The following is a 17,984-nucleotide window of genomic DNA, read 5'->3' as shown; positions in this document are numbered from 1 at the left end:
ATTTTTTTTATTCCTTGTAAGAGATAGATAATTTAATTAAGTAGAATAAAATTGTGTTAAGTTGTTTTTATAAAAAAAAAAAAAAAATTGCTAAGGGGTTGGACCGTATGGTTTGTATGGTCCAACCCTGGTTTTAGGAGTTCACGGAATTGCCACATATGCCTGGTTTTTTATGCTTTAAAAACCGGTTTTCATCCTGGTTCCAGGTTTTCATGGTCTGACCACCCGGTCCAATCCGGTTCTGAGAACTATGGTTACAGGTGCAAGAATCCGTCGATTTGCACATGTTTTGAGGTTGCGTTGTCTTTGGTATTTTTATGTTCATTTTTGGAATTTGTTTGTCTAAGGCCCTTGAAAATTAGACTTTTTGCACGAGCTTTCCAAAGATATAAAAATCACATAAGTTCAAAATTGTTTGACCAAGATTTGATTGAAGTTAATTCTAGGTGAAACTTTTCCATATTTAGCTTTTTTTTTCTTTTTTTTCTTTTTTGTTGAGTTTATGGAAGTCTTGTATTCACAATATCTCATTTGATTTACATTTGATCTTGTGGTCCGTTTGGATTGAGGAGAAGAGAGGGGAAATAGAGTAGAATTGGCCCAAAATTAGCATATTCTTAGCGAACTTTATTCTACTCCCCTCCACTCCTCCACCCTCTCCCCTCAATCCAAACAGGCTTGTGATGATTGATCACTCATATGAAAGGGATTTGAATTGTTTTGTGGGCCAAAATGGGGATATACCCCTTTCGGCAAAAAGTTCTAGCAAAATGCCCAATTTCTGAAACTATTTAGCGTTATGTCCCTGTTTTAATGTAAAACTCGATTTTTAGAAAATTGAGTTATAGGGAAATTAAACTTTAGAAAAAAAAAAATTGTGGAACTCAAGTTTCACTTGAAAATTTTCAAAAAATTTGAGTTTCATGAACTCAAGTTCCACATTGAAACTCGATTTTGATAAAATCAAGTTTCAAAACAGGAACATATAGCTAAATAGTTTCAGAAATAGAGCATTTTGCTGGAACTTTTCGCCGAAAGGGGTATATCCCCATTTTGGTCTGTTTTGTGTTGGTTCAAGATTTGCTTCAATGAGGTTGTCGGATTTTCTTGTCAAACCTCACGTTTTTCCACATAATTATTAGGTTTGTCCTAGTTCGGCCAATTTTGGACAAATTGAGATATTTGGAAAAGTTTTGTGGTCTCAATTATTTTTTGGGTTAAAACTTAAAACTATAGTTTTCTCAGTTCTAGTATTTAAGTGCTAAGACACTTTTGAGATGACAAAACAGGTAGCTACAATTGGCTTTGTTGATAATAATAATAATAGCAGTAATAATAATAGCAACAACAACAACAACCACCACCACCACAACAACAACAACAACAACAAAAAAAGACCCTCCAAAAAAACTCCAAGCACCCATCACCAATAATCGCCATCTAAAACCAAAAAGTCAAACAAACCAACTGAGACGACCATAATCCACCACCTAAAAACCATCCAATCGGGTGGACCATCCCTAATTGCTAGTCTAAATAAAAAAATAAAAACTGCCCCACCTAATCCTTCACACTATTGCTACAAGTTAAGACTTGACCAACTCATATATCCTCTACTTCACAAAGTTATGGCATCATGTTCAAGACTTGAAAGCCTCAAATTTTCTCACATTTTTATGTTTTAGCACCAAACCACTCTCACAAACTCTCTCAAAAACTCAAATTTTGCTTCACATTCACATAAGATTCGTGAGTTCTAGTTAACTTAACTGGTAAAGTTTCTAATGGTTGAATAAGAGATTTGAGGTTCAATTCTCGTCTACACCAAAAACCGATTGGTATTTTAGTTTAATGATAAAGAACTATCATTAAAAGCGAACGCCATAAGTTGAAACTCTTTAAAAAAAAAAAAAAATTCAGACCCAGGTCGTTAAGAGCGTATTTGGTTAGACTGTTTTTAGCCTATCTTTTGTTTTCTAAAATGTGGGTTCCACCAGTGTGATTGTTTGACAAGTGTTTTTCGAAAACTGAATCCAATTTTTACTGTGCAAAACAAAAAACAACAAACAAGTTTTTGGTGTTTTCAATTTTTATTTTATTTTTTGGATAACTTTTTTTTTTTTTTTTTGTAAACTAGTTATTGACCTGTGCATTGCACGATTTTTTAATTTGTAAATTTATAAATATTAGAATTTATATTTTAGACAACTATTTTTTTATCATATATTTCTTGATAAATATAATATATATTATCAAAGGGTTTTATTATTATTATTTTTTTGTGGGTTACTAAAGTTTATCGAGATACTTGCGCGGTTCTGTATTTTTTAGGAATTGAAGTAGATAATTTCAGACTATGTATAAAATCATTTGATAAATGCAAAGCATTGGCTTTTGGTTCATGTTATTGTTGATTCGCATATAATTTAATTCAAACAAACCGGCCATTTTTGGATTCTCTTACTTTAAAAGTTTTATAGAGTGATTGTTCCAACTTCTGGCATTTTTATTAGACTTAATCTAAACAAGTTGTGAGAAATTTATTTACCAGCAGTGAATGGTATTATGTTATGATTTTTCAATTTGAGTACAAATGTAAAATTATATGTTTAAAATTCAAGAAAACCGCAAAATTTTTAGAAAAATATTTCTGCTCGCGATCAAGAAAGCCAAGAATGTAGAGTTGTTAATAATTTTTTTTTGTAAACGATACAAAAGATTATAATTTAATCTGGGTAAGATATTGTACCAATACATGATGGTGTTTTGCTAGGCACTTTGAGCCAGTTGGTAGTTCCTGAAACTTTCGGTTTTGTGCAGGCTTTTCTTCATCTCTGGATCTGAGATATCACATGACATTAGTTCTTTGCTTGGTACTGAAGTTGTAGGAACAATTATAGAAGTGAGAGGAGAAAATGATTGTCCAAGGGCTTTGGCAACTTGTTGCAGTGGTATGGCTTGAGTTGAAGAGATGAAAGGATTGCCATAAAATCTGAGTAATCATGGGCCCTTTAATGCATGAATAATTTATTTTGTGTTTGTTTTTGTATTTTGATGGAATGCATGAGTAAATTTTTAATAAGCTATTTTTTTTTTTTTTTTTGGGTACGAATTTCTAAATAACGTTGTGCATCATGACACCATGAATTATAGGAATGAAATATATGGACATTATAATTGAAGGCCTTATTGAATAATTTAAGGTTGCAATAAAGACATCCTCTCATGACATGTGACATATAAACTTAAATTCTCTAGGGTAAGATTCGTACTAATTGGTCTGGCATTAAAACATAAATGGACTCCATGTCAGTTTGGTATGGTGTAATAGCTCTGGTTATTTATATGTAATAGCAACTTGGTTATTGGGTTGCATCTTTATTATATAAATTAGTTATTACAAAGGAATAACTATTTTTTAAATTGAAGAATAGTTTTTCCTTTTTAAAATGGATGTAATAGTCATTCTTTAGTGCATATAATAGGTCTTAAAATTAATATATTTTTAAAAATATAAAATTTTCTTATACATCATCTTTTACAAGCTTTCCATATGTAACAACTAAATTTATGGATAGTAATAGTTATTCTATTACCAAAATATTAGGTACTCCCGGAGTACCATAAATATGTAGTCTCCCCTCTCACATGAATGGTGGGTCCCACCATGATTTAATTAGTGAGGCTCATCATTCATGTGAGAGACATCATCTTTTACAAGTTTTCCATATGTAACAACTAAATTTATGGATAGTAATAGTTATTATATTACCAAATTATTAGGTACTCCCGGAGTACCATAAATATGTAGTCCCCCCTCTCACATGAATGGTGGGTCCCACCATGAATTTAATTAGTGAGACTCATCATTCATGTGAGAGGAGGGAGTACGCATTTATGGTACTCCGAGAGTACACAATAATTTCCCATCAATATTTTCTCTTTCTAGTAATAAAAATTAATATTCCTAATGTAATCTATCTCAAAAAAAAAAAAGAAAAAAAAAAAATCCTAATGTAATCTCCATTCAATTTACCAAACTTGTCCTAATAGTAAATCTATTTTACTTATATTATTTATCATTGTGTGCAATATTTTTTAAGTGCCTATTCTAAAATTTAAGAAGTGGTAACATGAGAGGTTTTTTTAGGAGTAAATACGTTAGATTTGTAACTTAGAATGAATTTAGGATTGATTCAAATAAATGAGTATATTTTATAATTAAATGTATTGCCACATGCCAAATGTGATGTGTTATTGACAAATTACTATTTGCCATGTGCCACCATTTTTCCACATAATTCTAAATGTATAGAAGTGCGCCACTTGTTATCATTGTGTGCTTCCACTAATTGTGGGATCCAACTTTTATGATACATTATAGATAGATAGATAGATATGTACTTAAATACCATATTAAAGAAATGCAATTATTTTATTCAGAATAAAAATTATATGCCACTTGTCTAGTATTATGGCTAACATATTGACATGTATGAATAATTTTTTAATACGTGGCATTGTTTGTCCATATCATACCAATTAAATAGAGAAGTTGCCATGTGTCATTGTAGTATGATTTGAAAAGGAATAGGTGTCATCGTAGTATGCATCTATCAGTTTTGGAATTTAAGTTTTAAATATATTATAGATAGATAGATGTGTCGGGCGCTGTAACATAGATTGCTTTTTGTGCATCCACCAGTTGTGAGATCCAAATTTTATGATATATTATAGATAGATAGATGTGAACTTAAATACCATACTAAAGAAATGCATTTATTTCATTCAAATTTTTTAATATTATGGCAAACATATTGACATGTATGAATAATGTTTTGACATGTGGCATTACTTGTCCATATCATGGCAATTGAATATAGGAAGTTGCCACGTGTTATTGTAGTATAATTTGAAAAGGAATAAGTTTTTTCGTAGTATGCATCCATCAGTTTTAGGATCCAACTTTTATAATATATTATAGATAGATAAATAGATATAGATAGTTGGGTGGCATTTTTGTAATATTTTGGGACTTGTTTTATTATTATTATTATTTGTTGTAATTTTTAGCCCTTTCGTGGTTGACTTCTCTCTCACACACATTCACATTCTTTGTGTTGGAGAACTACTAGTTATGACAGTCAGGGCAGGCTCAAGCGTTTCGGAGGCCTTAGGCGAAATTTTCAAATGAGGCCTTTATGTTATCACTTAAATAATATTTAACTATCATTTTATATAATAATTTTTTTTTAAATCCATTCTTTTTACTCTTTATTATGATTTTTTTTTTTTGAGAAAATGCTAAAGTTATAACAAATTTTATTACAAACTGGTGTTGTAATGAATGTGATCAATGGCATGAGGCTTACAAAAATACTATAAATATTATAAAATTTATAACATGAGAATTACAAAGATATATCACCAATCACAAATATTCATTCAAAAATACATTCAATAGTTTGTTGAAATCTACTTATTATATTAATTGTCACATCAAAGTATAAAAGTTATGGAGACCATCACGCACCCTTGGTGCAGTGATTACTCCACAAGTATAAGTTCTTGCGGGGTGTGGGAGGGCAATGGCCGAGATTCAAGTCTCTATAAAAGAGTTTCACACACATATACACTTAGATTAGATTAAAGTATAATTTTTATCTTGTAAAAAAATAATTAAAAAAATAAAAATTATGTAGTAAAATTTATAGTATTTTTAACATTTTCCTATTTAAATTATTTGTGATTAGTAACACGTCTATTTGTAAGACCTATTTATTTAAATTTGTCTTATCTCTATCTCTAGTATTACTTAATTCTTTGAGCCTTTTTAATAATGAAAAAAAATGTAAACTAAAATGTTTTAATATCTCCCAAAAATATTTATATATATAAAAAAAAAAATTGCACCCAAATTTGGGGCATTCTCTAGTAAGGGGCCTAGGCAATGGCCTAATTGGCCTAAGCCTAGGGCTAGCCTTGGTCATAGATCCGCACAATATGCAGAAAATTTTGGCTATTTATTTTGTTAAGTGAAAAAAGAAAATATTAAATTATACTTTTTTTTTTTTGAGAAACTACTTTTAAGTATTAGTTCTAAATCCTTTTTAAAATAATGTAATTATTTTCTAACAAAGTATAGTTGATACAATTATTAAGAAAGTATTTTAAATTTTGTAAATTATTTTAAAAAGGAAACATAATACATTTTACATTTCATTATTACTATTACGTGAGGCAAGAGTGAGTAATGGAAAATATGTTTGAAATTTAGTTTTACTTTTATGTCCCACAATTATGCTAGTTTAGAAACTAAGGAGAAGGTTGGGCTCACTAGGTCAAACAGGTGATAACCAAAAAATATCCCCAAGTAGGATATTTTGTGACAGATGTAGATTGTGAAGTCAAATCACATTAATTACTACTTTGTTTTCTCTTTCTTCTTTGTTTCACAATTAATCCTAACTTTCAACATAGTAATGAGCCATGTCTCTCATTTTCTAACATGTTTCTAGAGCCACCACCTTCGGTATCCACCAGTTAGTTATTTTTGTTTTGTTGTACATCGACGTGCATCACCTTATCATTCTCATGTAATCTAATGCATCCTAAAGCATCTCCTTCTCTACAACTCTGGAGACGCATTCCATGTGTCTCATCCGCAACTACAAGCTTTTACATGTAGGTTTTATCTCAGTACTCGGTAGTGAGCATCTGCATCTAAAGATTTTAGAATTTAACACTTCAAATAACAACTTTATCTATTTTAACATACAACCTTACAATGCACTCTGTATCAATACTCCTATTTTTGCCATTAGTCAACACACTATTCATTTTTTATTAATTTCTTTATCTCTTCCTCTCTGCCACAAAACCCAATAAGTGATAAAATAATAATTTTTTATGCCTTCCATGCTACAGTGAACGGCTAGTCTTGGTAGTTCACAGTAGCAAGAAGGCAAAAAATTTGCATTTGGCTCTACCAATATTGAGCACTAATTGGAGTTTGAGGTGGTAAAATAGCTAAAAAGCTATTTTACTACCACCAATAGTGATGTTCTCACTTATCTACCGTGTGTTTCTATGCAACTCATTTTGTCACATGTTGGGGACACTCACATGTTTTATGCTCTTTTCATTTCTTGGTCGTACATCTTCACCCAATTTAGTGTTGGGCAGCTCATTATGCATTTCTATGCACCTCATGAGATTTCCCAATTATCTTGCAATTTGGAAGAATTTCCTTCCAAACTCAAGTTGTCATCAAGCTTCCACCTTGAATTTAAGAGAGATGTTAGAGAATTAAAGTCGGACCAGCCCTTTGTAAATCTATGGTTAGCCAGATGATGATTAGCTACGATTAATCTATTATATAGACCCGTCATTATAAACATAGATGTTATTGAGCAAAGATACATGTCTCGGTTTTTTTTTTTTTTTGGTGTGGATGTAAGCCGATCAAGGCCATTAATTGATCTTATGCGTGCTCTCCCAACAACAATTTCAAGTTTTCAACATGGCAAAAAGGGGCCACACGTGCAAAACCAAATCAGATGCACCTAAGCTTTAACAGTGAAAGAAAAATTTAGAAATAGCCATAAAGGCCACCATTTGAGCCATCTTCATTATTCTCTTTAAATTGTCAACAATATTATGGTTCATCAACGTAGGAACGGTAATTGAGATGACACTGCTGGGCAGGAAGCCGGAAACTTCATGAACCATGATCCACATTTCAAATCTTTGCATGCTTCCCATTTGCAAACCCAATACGCAACTATTTAAACCAATATTTCAAGATACTGCTATCCATTGCGATCTCCAATCATCAGCTTTCCCTGGGCTTGCTCTTCGACGAGGAAAAGACAGTTAACAGACAGGAAAATCACGAAGTACTAATTGGCATCTCTTTCGAGTTTGGTGCACTAAAAATTCAGTTTCAATTGAACTGCAATCCCGTAATGAGCATTTATTAACAACATTTTGTTTTTTACATTGTTGAAATGAATAGTTGAAATAAATAAAAATATATATATGTTGTAGGAGATGCGGAGACAGCTAGAGAAAGAAAAGAAAGATAGCACACAAAGGGAATTACATGATTCGTCCAAGGGATAAAGTCCTTGTTGGCTACTTCTTTGATATTAACAATATATTAAAATGCAATGACCCTACTAGGTTTATATGATAACTGTAGGGTCTAGGGTTAGGTTTGTATGGACAGAGTAATACATTTAGGCCTCTTGGGCCAATTCATAACCTTTAACATACATAATTATTGCAGACAAGGTTTATAAGTGGTAAGGATGAACATGATGGCCTTGACATTAGAAAAAGATAAGTCTTACACTGTTCATCTGGAGATGGCTGCAGGGTTAACACAGACAACAAGATTAAAGAAGTATCTAGCAGAAAGATCTGCATCTACCAAGCTTTCCTCTACATATTGAAAATCACTTTCCTTTCCTGATGGTAGTTATTTATCCAGCCTTCAATCAACTTGATTTCAGTTGCCCTCTGCTCTACCAACCAATCAGGATCCTCTGCAGTTGCAGCACGTAAATCTACGTGATGGGCACCTGACATAGAGATAGTAAAAGGAACCAATTACATTTAGCCAAATAACATGTAGCTATGTTTCAGCTATTCCCCTTACTCTCCTCTTCTTTCCCTTCCCCTCCCTCCAACCAACCATAGAGTTAATGACTCCATATAATAAAATAGATCGATCAAATTATTTGGATGTAGTGTCTTTTAGCTGATAGTAGCATCACATTGCAGGTTAAATAGTCCTCTCTCCCCCTCATACACACACAAACAGAGAGAGATATAGTGAATTTGCCAAAAAGCAATAGCATATAGCAATGGATGTCATGAAACAAGGTTTAACATTGGAGAGATCACTTCTTTAAAATTTCTAGACATTGAAGCATGGAGTTTCTATCGAATTTCAAAAAAGAACTAACAGGCATTGAGATTATATGATGTCCACCCACATCAAATAGTTTAGCCCACTTGCTAGGCCATAACAATGCATAGAATCATAATTTTAAATCTAATACAAAAATGCAGTTGGAAAGCTGGTTTAACACTAAACTGCTACTGTTTCCTAGGATTTGGCTTCATGTCATACAGTTATGGCAGCTATAATTTAGCACCATACTACTTTGGTGTAGTAAAACAATAAAAGTAATCTCTAGAGGGTCAAAACCAAAATTCTTAATCAAGGATGAGTTCACAAAATGCAATATATAATAGTACAAATGATAAGTTAATGTGTAAAAGAACACAGTCCAACCAATCTGAACAAACCTTCATTATCACTATGGTTCATTAGGAGGGGTGATTGGCTCAATTAATCAAGGACTGTAGACTGCAGATAATTTACAAACTGATGTGTAAACCAATGCTGGCCAACTAAAGCTGAACAAGCATATGAAATGAGGTAGGTATGATTTGATATTTTATTTGATTTTATGCATCAAGGGCAATTATGCAAGTTCTAAATATTCTGGAATGGGCTGTGCTTATAGTCCATTGGGTCTTACTTTAGTCTTATTTCAAGTTTGGTTATTTAGTTGGGCTTAGCAGTAAAAGACTAAGGCGTCCAAATCCAAGTCTTATTAGGGTATTAAGAAATCCTAGTTCAACTAGGATTATGTATTAGTCTTCTATTTAAAGAGTTGTAGTACTTCCTATTAAGTTGGCTATTGATTAATGTTTTTAGAATTTAAGAGCTATTAAGCTTTCTTTTATGGTTTGTGTGCTGCAACCTTCTCCGAGGTGTGATGCTAAGGAACCCTAGGTGTGATGCTCACACCTTAGGAAGTCTAGGTGTGATTCCTAGAATTTATCTATTTTCTTTTATTTTACTATTCACGGTTATTATTTACATCACTGTTCACAGCAACCCAAATCATGATTTTCACCTTTGTTTTCATTCCCAAACTCTATTAATCCTTGTACCCTTTGGAAACCCTATAACCCCTATTATTTTCTATCCTTCCCCCACCAAAACCTAACCCTAATTCTTCAAAACCCAAGCTATACCAGATCTGCTCTGGTGTTCTAAATCATATTTTGTTGTTCCCTGTCCTACATCAGTATGATTTTTCAGTAAGGGTAGCAGGTTCCATTGGATTAGCGGGCTGACTATTGAAGATAAAAAACCAAGTATTAGCTGAATATGTTCAGCAATCTCTCTTACAAAGTTCTATAATGTGTACTTAAGATGAATTTCCTTGAAATGAGAATATTAAAACAGAAAGAAAAAACAAATATAAATTTAGAATCAACTATATGAAATACATAAGGAAACAATATATGAGGAAAAATTGAGAGAAGTCTTTAAAAATTTTTCATAACTTGACACCATTTATATAACTCAGATTGAAGGGGCTACAAGAAAAAGAAAAATTTGAGCCAAAAAGACATGATGTATCCTACAAAAACAAAATGAACAATTTAGTTAAATACAATTAGTGGGTAAAGTGGCTTAGTTGGTTGATTTGAGAATCCACCATATTTTTAAATGCAACAGAACAAGCCAATTGAATTAAATTGTTGCTATTGAGATTGAGCCAATGTCAGAACTCATAAACATTAGGATTGCCAGTACATTGTTCTTAAATTATCTATATTGTCATATCTTTCGACATATGACACCCACAAGTTGAACGGGAGCAACGAACGATAATATTTTTCTGAAATGTGACCAGGTAGGTTTTCAGAAAAATTCTTATCAATCCAAAATTTGTAGATTTAAAGTAAATAAGATGGGTGGCTAAAGGCTCTCATGCTCTGAAAACAATTATTATGCTGGATATTATTAAAAATAAAAAGTCAATGTCAACCCACCAAATAGTCCCTCTCATAGATGCAAGTGAAGCCTATCATGGTTGATTTAAGAACAGAAGATGCGATCAGTCAAAGCATTACCTTCTTCAGTATTAAGAGCAACAATAGTTTCAGATATATTCTGCAGAACACTGCAAAAGATGTCACATACAAAGATCAAATTCAGATAGTGAATCTTTAACAACACTAGCCATAATACAAGCTGAATGAGAGGTCACCTGCTACCACTCCATGGATCTAATAACCCATTTGCGAAAATGATGTTACTTCCAAAGTTTTTCAGGGTGGCCTTGATGTCCTTCAAAATAAAATCCCAAAGACCAGAAATCATAATGTAGCATTTGAGAAGCAAGCATTCTTCATATTATGCATGTGATGACTCAAAGGAATCAATCAGTAGCATAGACCATGCTTTTACAAAAATGTTAATGGTTTCTGAAAATTTCTACATTTGATTTTAATATATGAAAACTCTCATAAGATCCACTTAGAAAAATATGTTATGTAACTCCCCAAGCAAATACATACTGCCAACCAAAAGAAACAGTAGTAGGCAAGAGCAAAGATTACTATACAATTTGAGTTAAATGGAAGTTATAAATTTGAAAAGCACCATTCACTTACATGTCCACCGAATTCTGTTGTTATCCATCTAGGCCTCGGTTTCACCCTGAAGTCCCTCCAGCATTCCTCTTGAAAGGAAGAGTAATTATAATCGAATGTTGGAAACATGCTCACATCCCGGCTACTAGACATTGGCATAACCATCTCAGTGCATGCCTATATTTTTGAAAATGAAACAGAAAAGGAACTTGCATTAATAATAAATATTTTGATGAAGTTATTTGTGAGAATTCTTATCCAACCATTTTTTTTTTTTTTAATTTTTTTTTTTAAATACCACAGAACTCTAGACCTGCCAGTTCCAACCACCCAAGCCATGAGGATCCTCAGCATCCACTTCAAAGCAGTCAACTCCTCCAGTATAATTGTAATAGATGCTTACTCCTTCAAATATGCGCTGTAGAATGCTACTACCGTCAGGAAGACTGTCAATCTTTCTACAAACCTGCAAGAAGAATTAAATGATATTTTAATTCATAATAACAAAATGCAAAGCTTTTGAAGCATACCCTGACAGTATAGAATTCAGATGACTTTTCAAAAAGCAGTGACGAGGCCATAGACAAATAGACTTAGAGCTACATCAAAATTAGAATGCTTAAAAGCATACAGGTTCAAATTTATACAGATAGTAGTATGATAGAAATTCTATATTCATTGAAACTTGAAAGAATGAAGGACAGGAAGAGATTCTCACTTAGAAAATAGCTGGTCCTATAGAAATTTAAACAATATTACAGAACAGTGACATACTATGTATTGCAGAGTGGCATCTAGCCTTTTAGCATAGGGTGTGGCAAAAAATAGGTATGGAAGGACATTAAGTTAGAGTATGAAAACCTCCATATACGTATGTACAGCCCATTAGATATTTTACAAATTGTATCATAAGTCATAACTCCCAACTAACCTCTCTTATGGGATGACCAGGCAAAGGCATCATAAAATTGGCGCTATAAGGGTAGTTCACCATTGCCAAATAACTATAAGCAGAATCTAACCAGTCTGCCAGATCTTGTGTCTTGTTTAATTTCCTGTCAACTGCCTCTGATCAGTTAAGACACAACATACCCAAAAAAAAAAAAAAAAACTCTGTAAATATTCTATCATCATTAGCTAATAAACCAATAGGGCATACATTTGTTTCCTTCTTTTCCTTACCGACATAAGTGGAAAGTTTCAGTCAATTTCAGGAGTCCATCATTTTTTTGACCCTCGGATACTAATGCATCCCAGGACTCCTTTATTGTGTTAAAACAGCTTGTACTTTCACGCTGTTGAAAGAAAGCAAGCAACATAGTTATAATGCAGCACATATATATAAACAAAAATAGTATGACAAAGATGAAAATAAATGGTGAAGGGTAACACAAACCTTGAAAGAATTGGAAACAATGTCGTAAAATGTTTCTGGCGGCACAATATCTTCAAACTGAAGAATTGGTGCCGAAGAAGCAAGTGCACCAATCGCAACATGAGGATACTTGAGCCTCATCCATGAGGCCAACACTGTTTCATTCCAAAAAGAGACCATATAAGAACATTAACATTTGTAGAAAACATCATTTCTTCCTTTCCAAGCAAAAAGACTATCAATGTACATAACTATTTCATCAAAAACCAAAAATTTGTGCCACAAATAACAACATTTCACTTACTTCCACCATAGGATCCACCAAATAACACCACAGGACAAGCCTCGGCTGACAAATTTCGCTTCAGCTCCCTAATCAACACGGCGAAATCGGCGAGGGCTTGGCCAGCCGTAAGATAAGATAAGGTAGTGGCATTCTTATATGCCACATCCATACTTCCATACGGCATCGACTCACCATAGTACCGGTGCTGCCCATCAAAATTGTTTCAACCTCAATCACACATTTTACATTCTAATCAAACAACCTCTTACGGCTATGTAATTACACTTCCAATGTTAATAACATGAATTTTCACGTCAATAGACACCTCTAAATATTTCTAACAGAGACGATAACATCAACAAAGAAATTTCGAATTATAACTAAGTTCTTTACCTCGGGAAAAACGACCATGGCACCGAAACGAGGAGCGATTTCCCAGACGAAGCCGGTGTTCTCGGCGAACCATTCGATTTCTCCCTCATTGCCGCAGTAGAAGAAGATTGGCCCAAGGCGCTCCGGGCCCACCCAGCTCTCGGTGTTGATGAGGTACCGCTGTGGAAAATTTGGGAGCTCGGAGAAGCTGAAGTGGTCGAGCCGTTGCGAAAAGTACTTGGTTTCGTATCGGTACTGTTGTTGTTGTTGTTGATTCGGTGGTTGTGAGAATCTGCCGAGGAAGCGTGGGGCCCATTTGGAGGAGGGACGGTTGGATTTGGAAGACTGTGATGCGAGGGACGGCTGAGATGATAAGGTAATGGTTACGAGAAAACATAAGAGGACGACGAGAATGGTTGGTTTGACTTTTGTTGCTGCCATTTTCTGATTTTTCTGTGAGCTCTGTCCTCTGTTGTGAATTTTTGAGGTTGGTGGGGGAGGTTGTACAGTTAAGGGTAGGACTCAGGTGGTTGAGAGTGCAGCGAACTAAGGTGGTCCCATAGTAATGTGATTCGGAAAGTGTGTGATTGATGAGAATTTCGTAAAGAATGTTGATTGGGTCAGAGATTAGTGGTGAGTGCTAGTGGCCTTGGATTCATCCGATTTTCACTTGCAAGTCTTATCCGTTTCAACTGTGAGAGTGTCTATTTAAGGAGAATGAATCTAAGGTTTAGAGTTTTTTCATCTTATCTAAAATTTAACTATGATAAAATTAAACTAGAGTTAATATAATAAGTGGGTAGAATCTTTTTATTTTTAGGAAAATGAGTTGGTAAAAATCTAAATTAGGTTCATTTCAGTTTTAATCAAGACCTTTAAATAGATACTCTTTTGTGAGTGACATTTTATTCTTCCTTATCCTTATGTCAAAGTTATGCTCAAAGTAGTCTTAAGGTTTTCAAAAACAAAACAAAAAAAAGCGGTTTAATAGCATTGGTCCTCATTCAATATCATAGATAAACTATACTTCAAGCATGAAGGAAACAATCATTTCTAAGTCAGGTGTTCGGTGCTGATTTGCCTATTGACACACTAACAACAAGTTAGAGTGTCGATTAATTGGGATTTCAAGCTTTTGACTTGATATTTTAGCCTTTAACTTGATTTTTATAATATATATATATATATATATAAACCTTTTCTTTTATCCAATCATCTTGGAGGATAAATATGAGTTATATATAACAATGAAATGGAAGAGTTTAGATCAAATTCTAAAGTCTTTGAATCTCTCACTGTATAAATCAAACAAGAATTAACCATTCAAGGGAGGAGAATCTTTAGAAAATTAGGTTTTATAGAGTGACATTAGGTTGCAAGCAGAAAATTTGTAAGCAACACTACTCTATGCAAAATTCACAATCCTAGACTGGGAAAACACCATTTCTCATCTCCATAACATCCTTTTCTCATCATTCAAACGCCCACATTCATCAAGCTCAAACCTTAAACACCATGAATTGAAAATACAATTGAAACACTTTGTAGTTTATCTCCAAACCCTACAACCACAAAAAATTTCCAAAAACGTTTCATTCAAACCACTATCATTCCCTTAAAAAAAAGAAGAAAAAAAAGAAACTCTCATAAACATTACAAGATCACACACAACCAACAAAACCTGAAGGCGTCAAGTTGACTTTTTCACCCAAATCGATATTAATTGAGGTGGTAAAGGCGCAACTACCTTTCTTGGAGTGGATGAAAAGCTCGTGGATTGGCTAAGGAGGGAGAAGCAGCAGTATTTCCAGCAATAAATTGTTGACCATTGAAGGCAATTCACCACCAAGTCCTTTTAAGTGAGATAGTGCATGAAAGTATAAGTTTCTAATCTGTTAAATTTTCTACTCTATTAAAATCCTGCACATAACATGTTTTTATTGAATTATGTGTGAATGTGCTTTGAAATTGTTGATTGTAACATGCTAGAATATGATGTGCTTAGAAGAAAAATGACAAACACTCATGATAAGACCCAATTATAGCATCATGAAACATGCTTACTACACAACAATAACAGTCAAGATGAACATGATAATGTGATGAATATGATTTTGTTTTTGAACATTGGAGTTTTCTCTGATAACATGGTTCCTGTTTGTTCACGTGATGATGATATGATATGGATTGAATGTATTATATGCATAATATGATATGGCCTTTTAAATCTTACAAGATTGATATTGGAGTCTGGTAAAATTGATGTCTAACATCTTGTTTTGTAACCTATCATTAGAACATATATTTTGGGTTCAATACTAATCAATTATCCTTGTAATTTTATGTTTCTTAGATTATAACTAGAAAGCAAAACAACGTAACATTTCTAGAAATAGGACCAAAAACCATGTAATTTTTGGTTTTAATTTATTACATGAAAGATGTAATTTCAAATTGTAAAAATTATTCTTGAGGTTTTCTTAAGTTTCACTTCCAATTAAATTAAATAGCAACTCTCTATGTAAAACCCACAATTTGGGGGGGGGGGGGGGGGGTGTATGGTNCGGTAACGGTTTTTATAACTGCTTCTGTATGGAACCTACAGTAGCGGTTGTTTTTTGATGCAATAACTAATTTATAACAAAGTGTACGAATGGGAGAACTAGCATTTTTTATTTATTTATTTTATTTTATAGCAGTGTTCTATAAAACTGTTGTTAAAGAATATCTAGTAGCAATTCACAAAATTGCTATTAAAAATAATTCATGCTAGATAAAGGGAAGGGTATACAAACATTTTTAATTTTGTTTAGTAGCGGTTTATAGAACTGCTGCTAAAGAATCTAGCAGCAATTACACAACCACTGGTATAAATAATTAATTTCAAAAAGAAGGGCCCTGTGTACTAGCGATTTTTTTAATTCTCTAGCAGCAATTCTATGAATTGCTGCTAAATAATCTATAGGAGTGGCCACATAACCGTTGGTACAAATAATTAATTTCAAAAGGAAATGCTGTGTGTATCAGCGGTTTTTAATTCTCTAGCAGCAGTTCTATGAACTGCTACTAAAAAATCTATAGCAACAGTTACATAACCGTTGGTATAAATAATTAATTCCAAAAGGTAAAGTTGTGTGTACTAGCGGTTTTTAATTCTCTAGCAGTGGTTCTATGAACTGCTACTAAAAAATCTATAGGAGCAGTTACATAACCGTTGGTATAAATAATTAATTCCAAAAGGTAAAGTTGTGTGTACTAGCAGTTTTTAATTCTCTAGCAGTGGTTCTATGAGCTGCTACTAAAAATCTATAGTTGCAGTTACATAACCATTGGTATAAATAATTAATTTCAAAAGGTAAAGTTGTGTGTACTAGCGATTTTTAATTCTCTAACAGCAGTTTATAGAACTGTTGCTATAGATGTTTTCTATACCAGCGATTCCTAAAACTGCTGCTATAACCTATAGTGACCTATAGCAACGGCAACTTAACAGCGGTTATTCAAGTTGTAGCAGTGGTTTAGAAAACAGCTGGTATAGACCTATATGACTTTTAGTAGCATTTTTTTTAAAATTTTAGTAGTGGTTACAACCACTGTTAAAAATCAAGTTTTTTGTAGTGCAGGGCATGATTGTGGTTTGACCATATATGCTCGTAGTGATAATGATCATTGATTTTTGACGAGAAGAATGAATTGGTCCCTACAATTTGATTCCGGTATCCTTTGATTATCAGTTGCAATAAGATATGATACGATACTTACATGGTTACATTTGTTGGTATCTTAATATTTTATTTATACAATTAATAGTTAGAGGGGAGATTTAAACCCTAAAACAATAGAAAGTGTCAATTGAACTATAACCCTATAAGGTATCTTCATAGTTTGATGGGTAAAGATGTCACAATAACTCCATTTTCATTCTTTTTCCTTTTATAAGAGAAAAAGGGAAAAGTATTTATTTTATTGCATTCATTCTCCTTAGTGCATGTTTGCCTATTCCAGAAAATCCTCAGTGGTATTGCCCACCCAGCAGCCACAAAAACAGCGTTTGGTTGCTAACCAACGTGTCTTTTCTTGCCTGTGGGAAAACTAGCCTAAATCCAGTCATATTAATTGATTTTTATTGGTTCCACGGTCCATCTAACGTGAACACAAGGATGATTGATGTTTATTAGGGATTAGGGATAATCATGACTACAGATTGTCAATGTCATTTTATTTTCTAACAAAATCACTATGATTTGTTTTGAAAATTCTCGATAATGATTTGTTTTGACTAAAAAAATTCTCGATAATGATTTGTTTTGACTAATGATTTTCCTTGAAAATCAATTGAAAAACCAATGGTTATGATTTTGTTCAACAGTATGCCTAAAGTCTAGGTAACTTAATTCAACAAGCGGTGGAGCTATCATTCTTCAAGATTTTCAAACACAATCATTCACGATATATTCATACTTAGTCGCATTAGACAACTTTATT

At 33.1% G+C, this 17,984-nt stretch overlaps 1 protein-coding gene across 1 annotated transcript; it reads right to left on the bottom strand.

Moving 5' to 3' along the window:
• Nucleotides 1-8,105: 8,105 nt before the first annotated feature.
• LOC112016077 (uncharacterized) lies at nt 8,106-14,267 on the bottom strand. Its single transcript, XM_024048577.2, has 10 exons — nt 13,521-14,267; nt 13,146-13,332; nt 12,863-12,996; nt 12,649-12,761; nt 12,398-12,521; nt 11,780-11,932; nt 11,488-11,643; nt 11,082-11,161; nt 10,945-10,994; nt 8,106-8,585 (listed from the first exon to the last, which is right to left on the bottom strand). Exons 1-10 carry the CDS (start codon nt 13,938-13,940, stop codon nt 8,446-8,448), a joined length of 1,557 nt encoding a protein of 518 aa, XP_023904345.1. The 5' UTR covers nt 13,941-14,267; the 3' UTR covers nt 8,106-8,445.
• Nucleotides 14,268-17,984: the final 3,717 nt, after the last annotated feature.

The sequence above is a fragment of the Quercus suber genome, unplaced genomic scaffold (assembly GCF_002906115.3).
Source record: "Quercus suber isolate HL8 unplaced genomic scaffold, Cork oak 2.0 scaffold_150, whole genome shotgun sequence".
NCBI lineage: Eukaryota > Viridiplantae > Streptophyta > Magnoliopsida > Fagales > Fagaceae > Quercus > Quercus suber.
Note: the sequence above shows the minus strand (reverse complement) of the source record. Positions and strands in the feature narration are given on the sequence as shown.

What these genes read in the sequence shown, in the direction of transcription:
- LOC112016077 (XM_024048577.2), bottom strand. Translation starts at nt 13,940, where the DNA reads ATGGCAGCAACAAAAGTCAAACCAACCATTCTCGTCGTCCTCTTATGT. An exon ending in GAAACTTTCCACTTATGTCG is followed by an intron (nt 12,522 to 12,648) that starts GTAAGGAAAAGA and finishes GGCAGTTGACAG; the next exon opens with GAAATTAAACAAGACACAAG. An exon ending in TGCTCTTAATACTGAAGAAG is followed by an intron (nt 8,586 to 10,944) that starts GTAATGCTTTGA and finishes TCTCTATGTCAG; the next exon opens with GTGCCCATCACGTAGATTTA.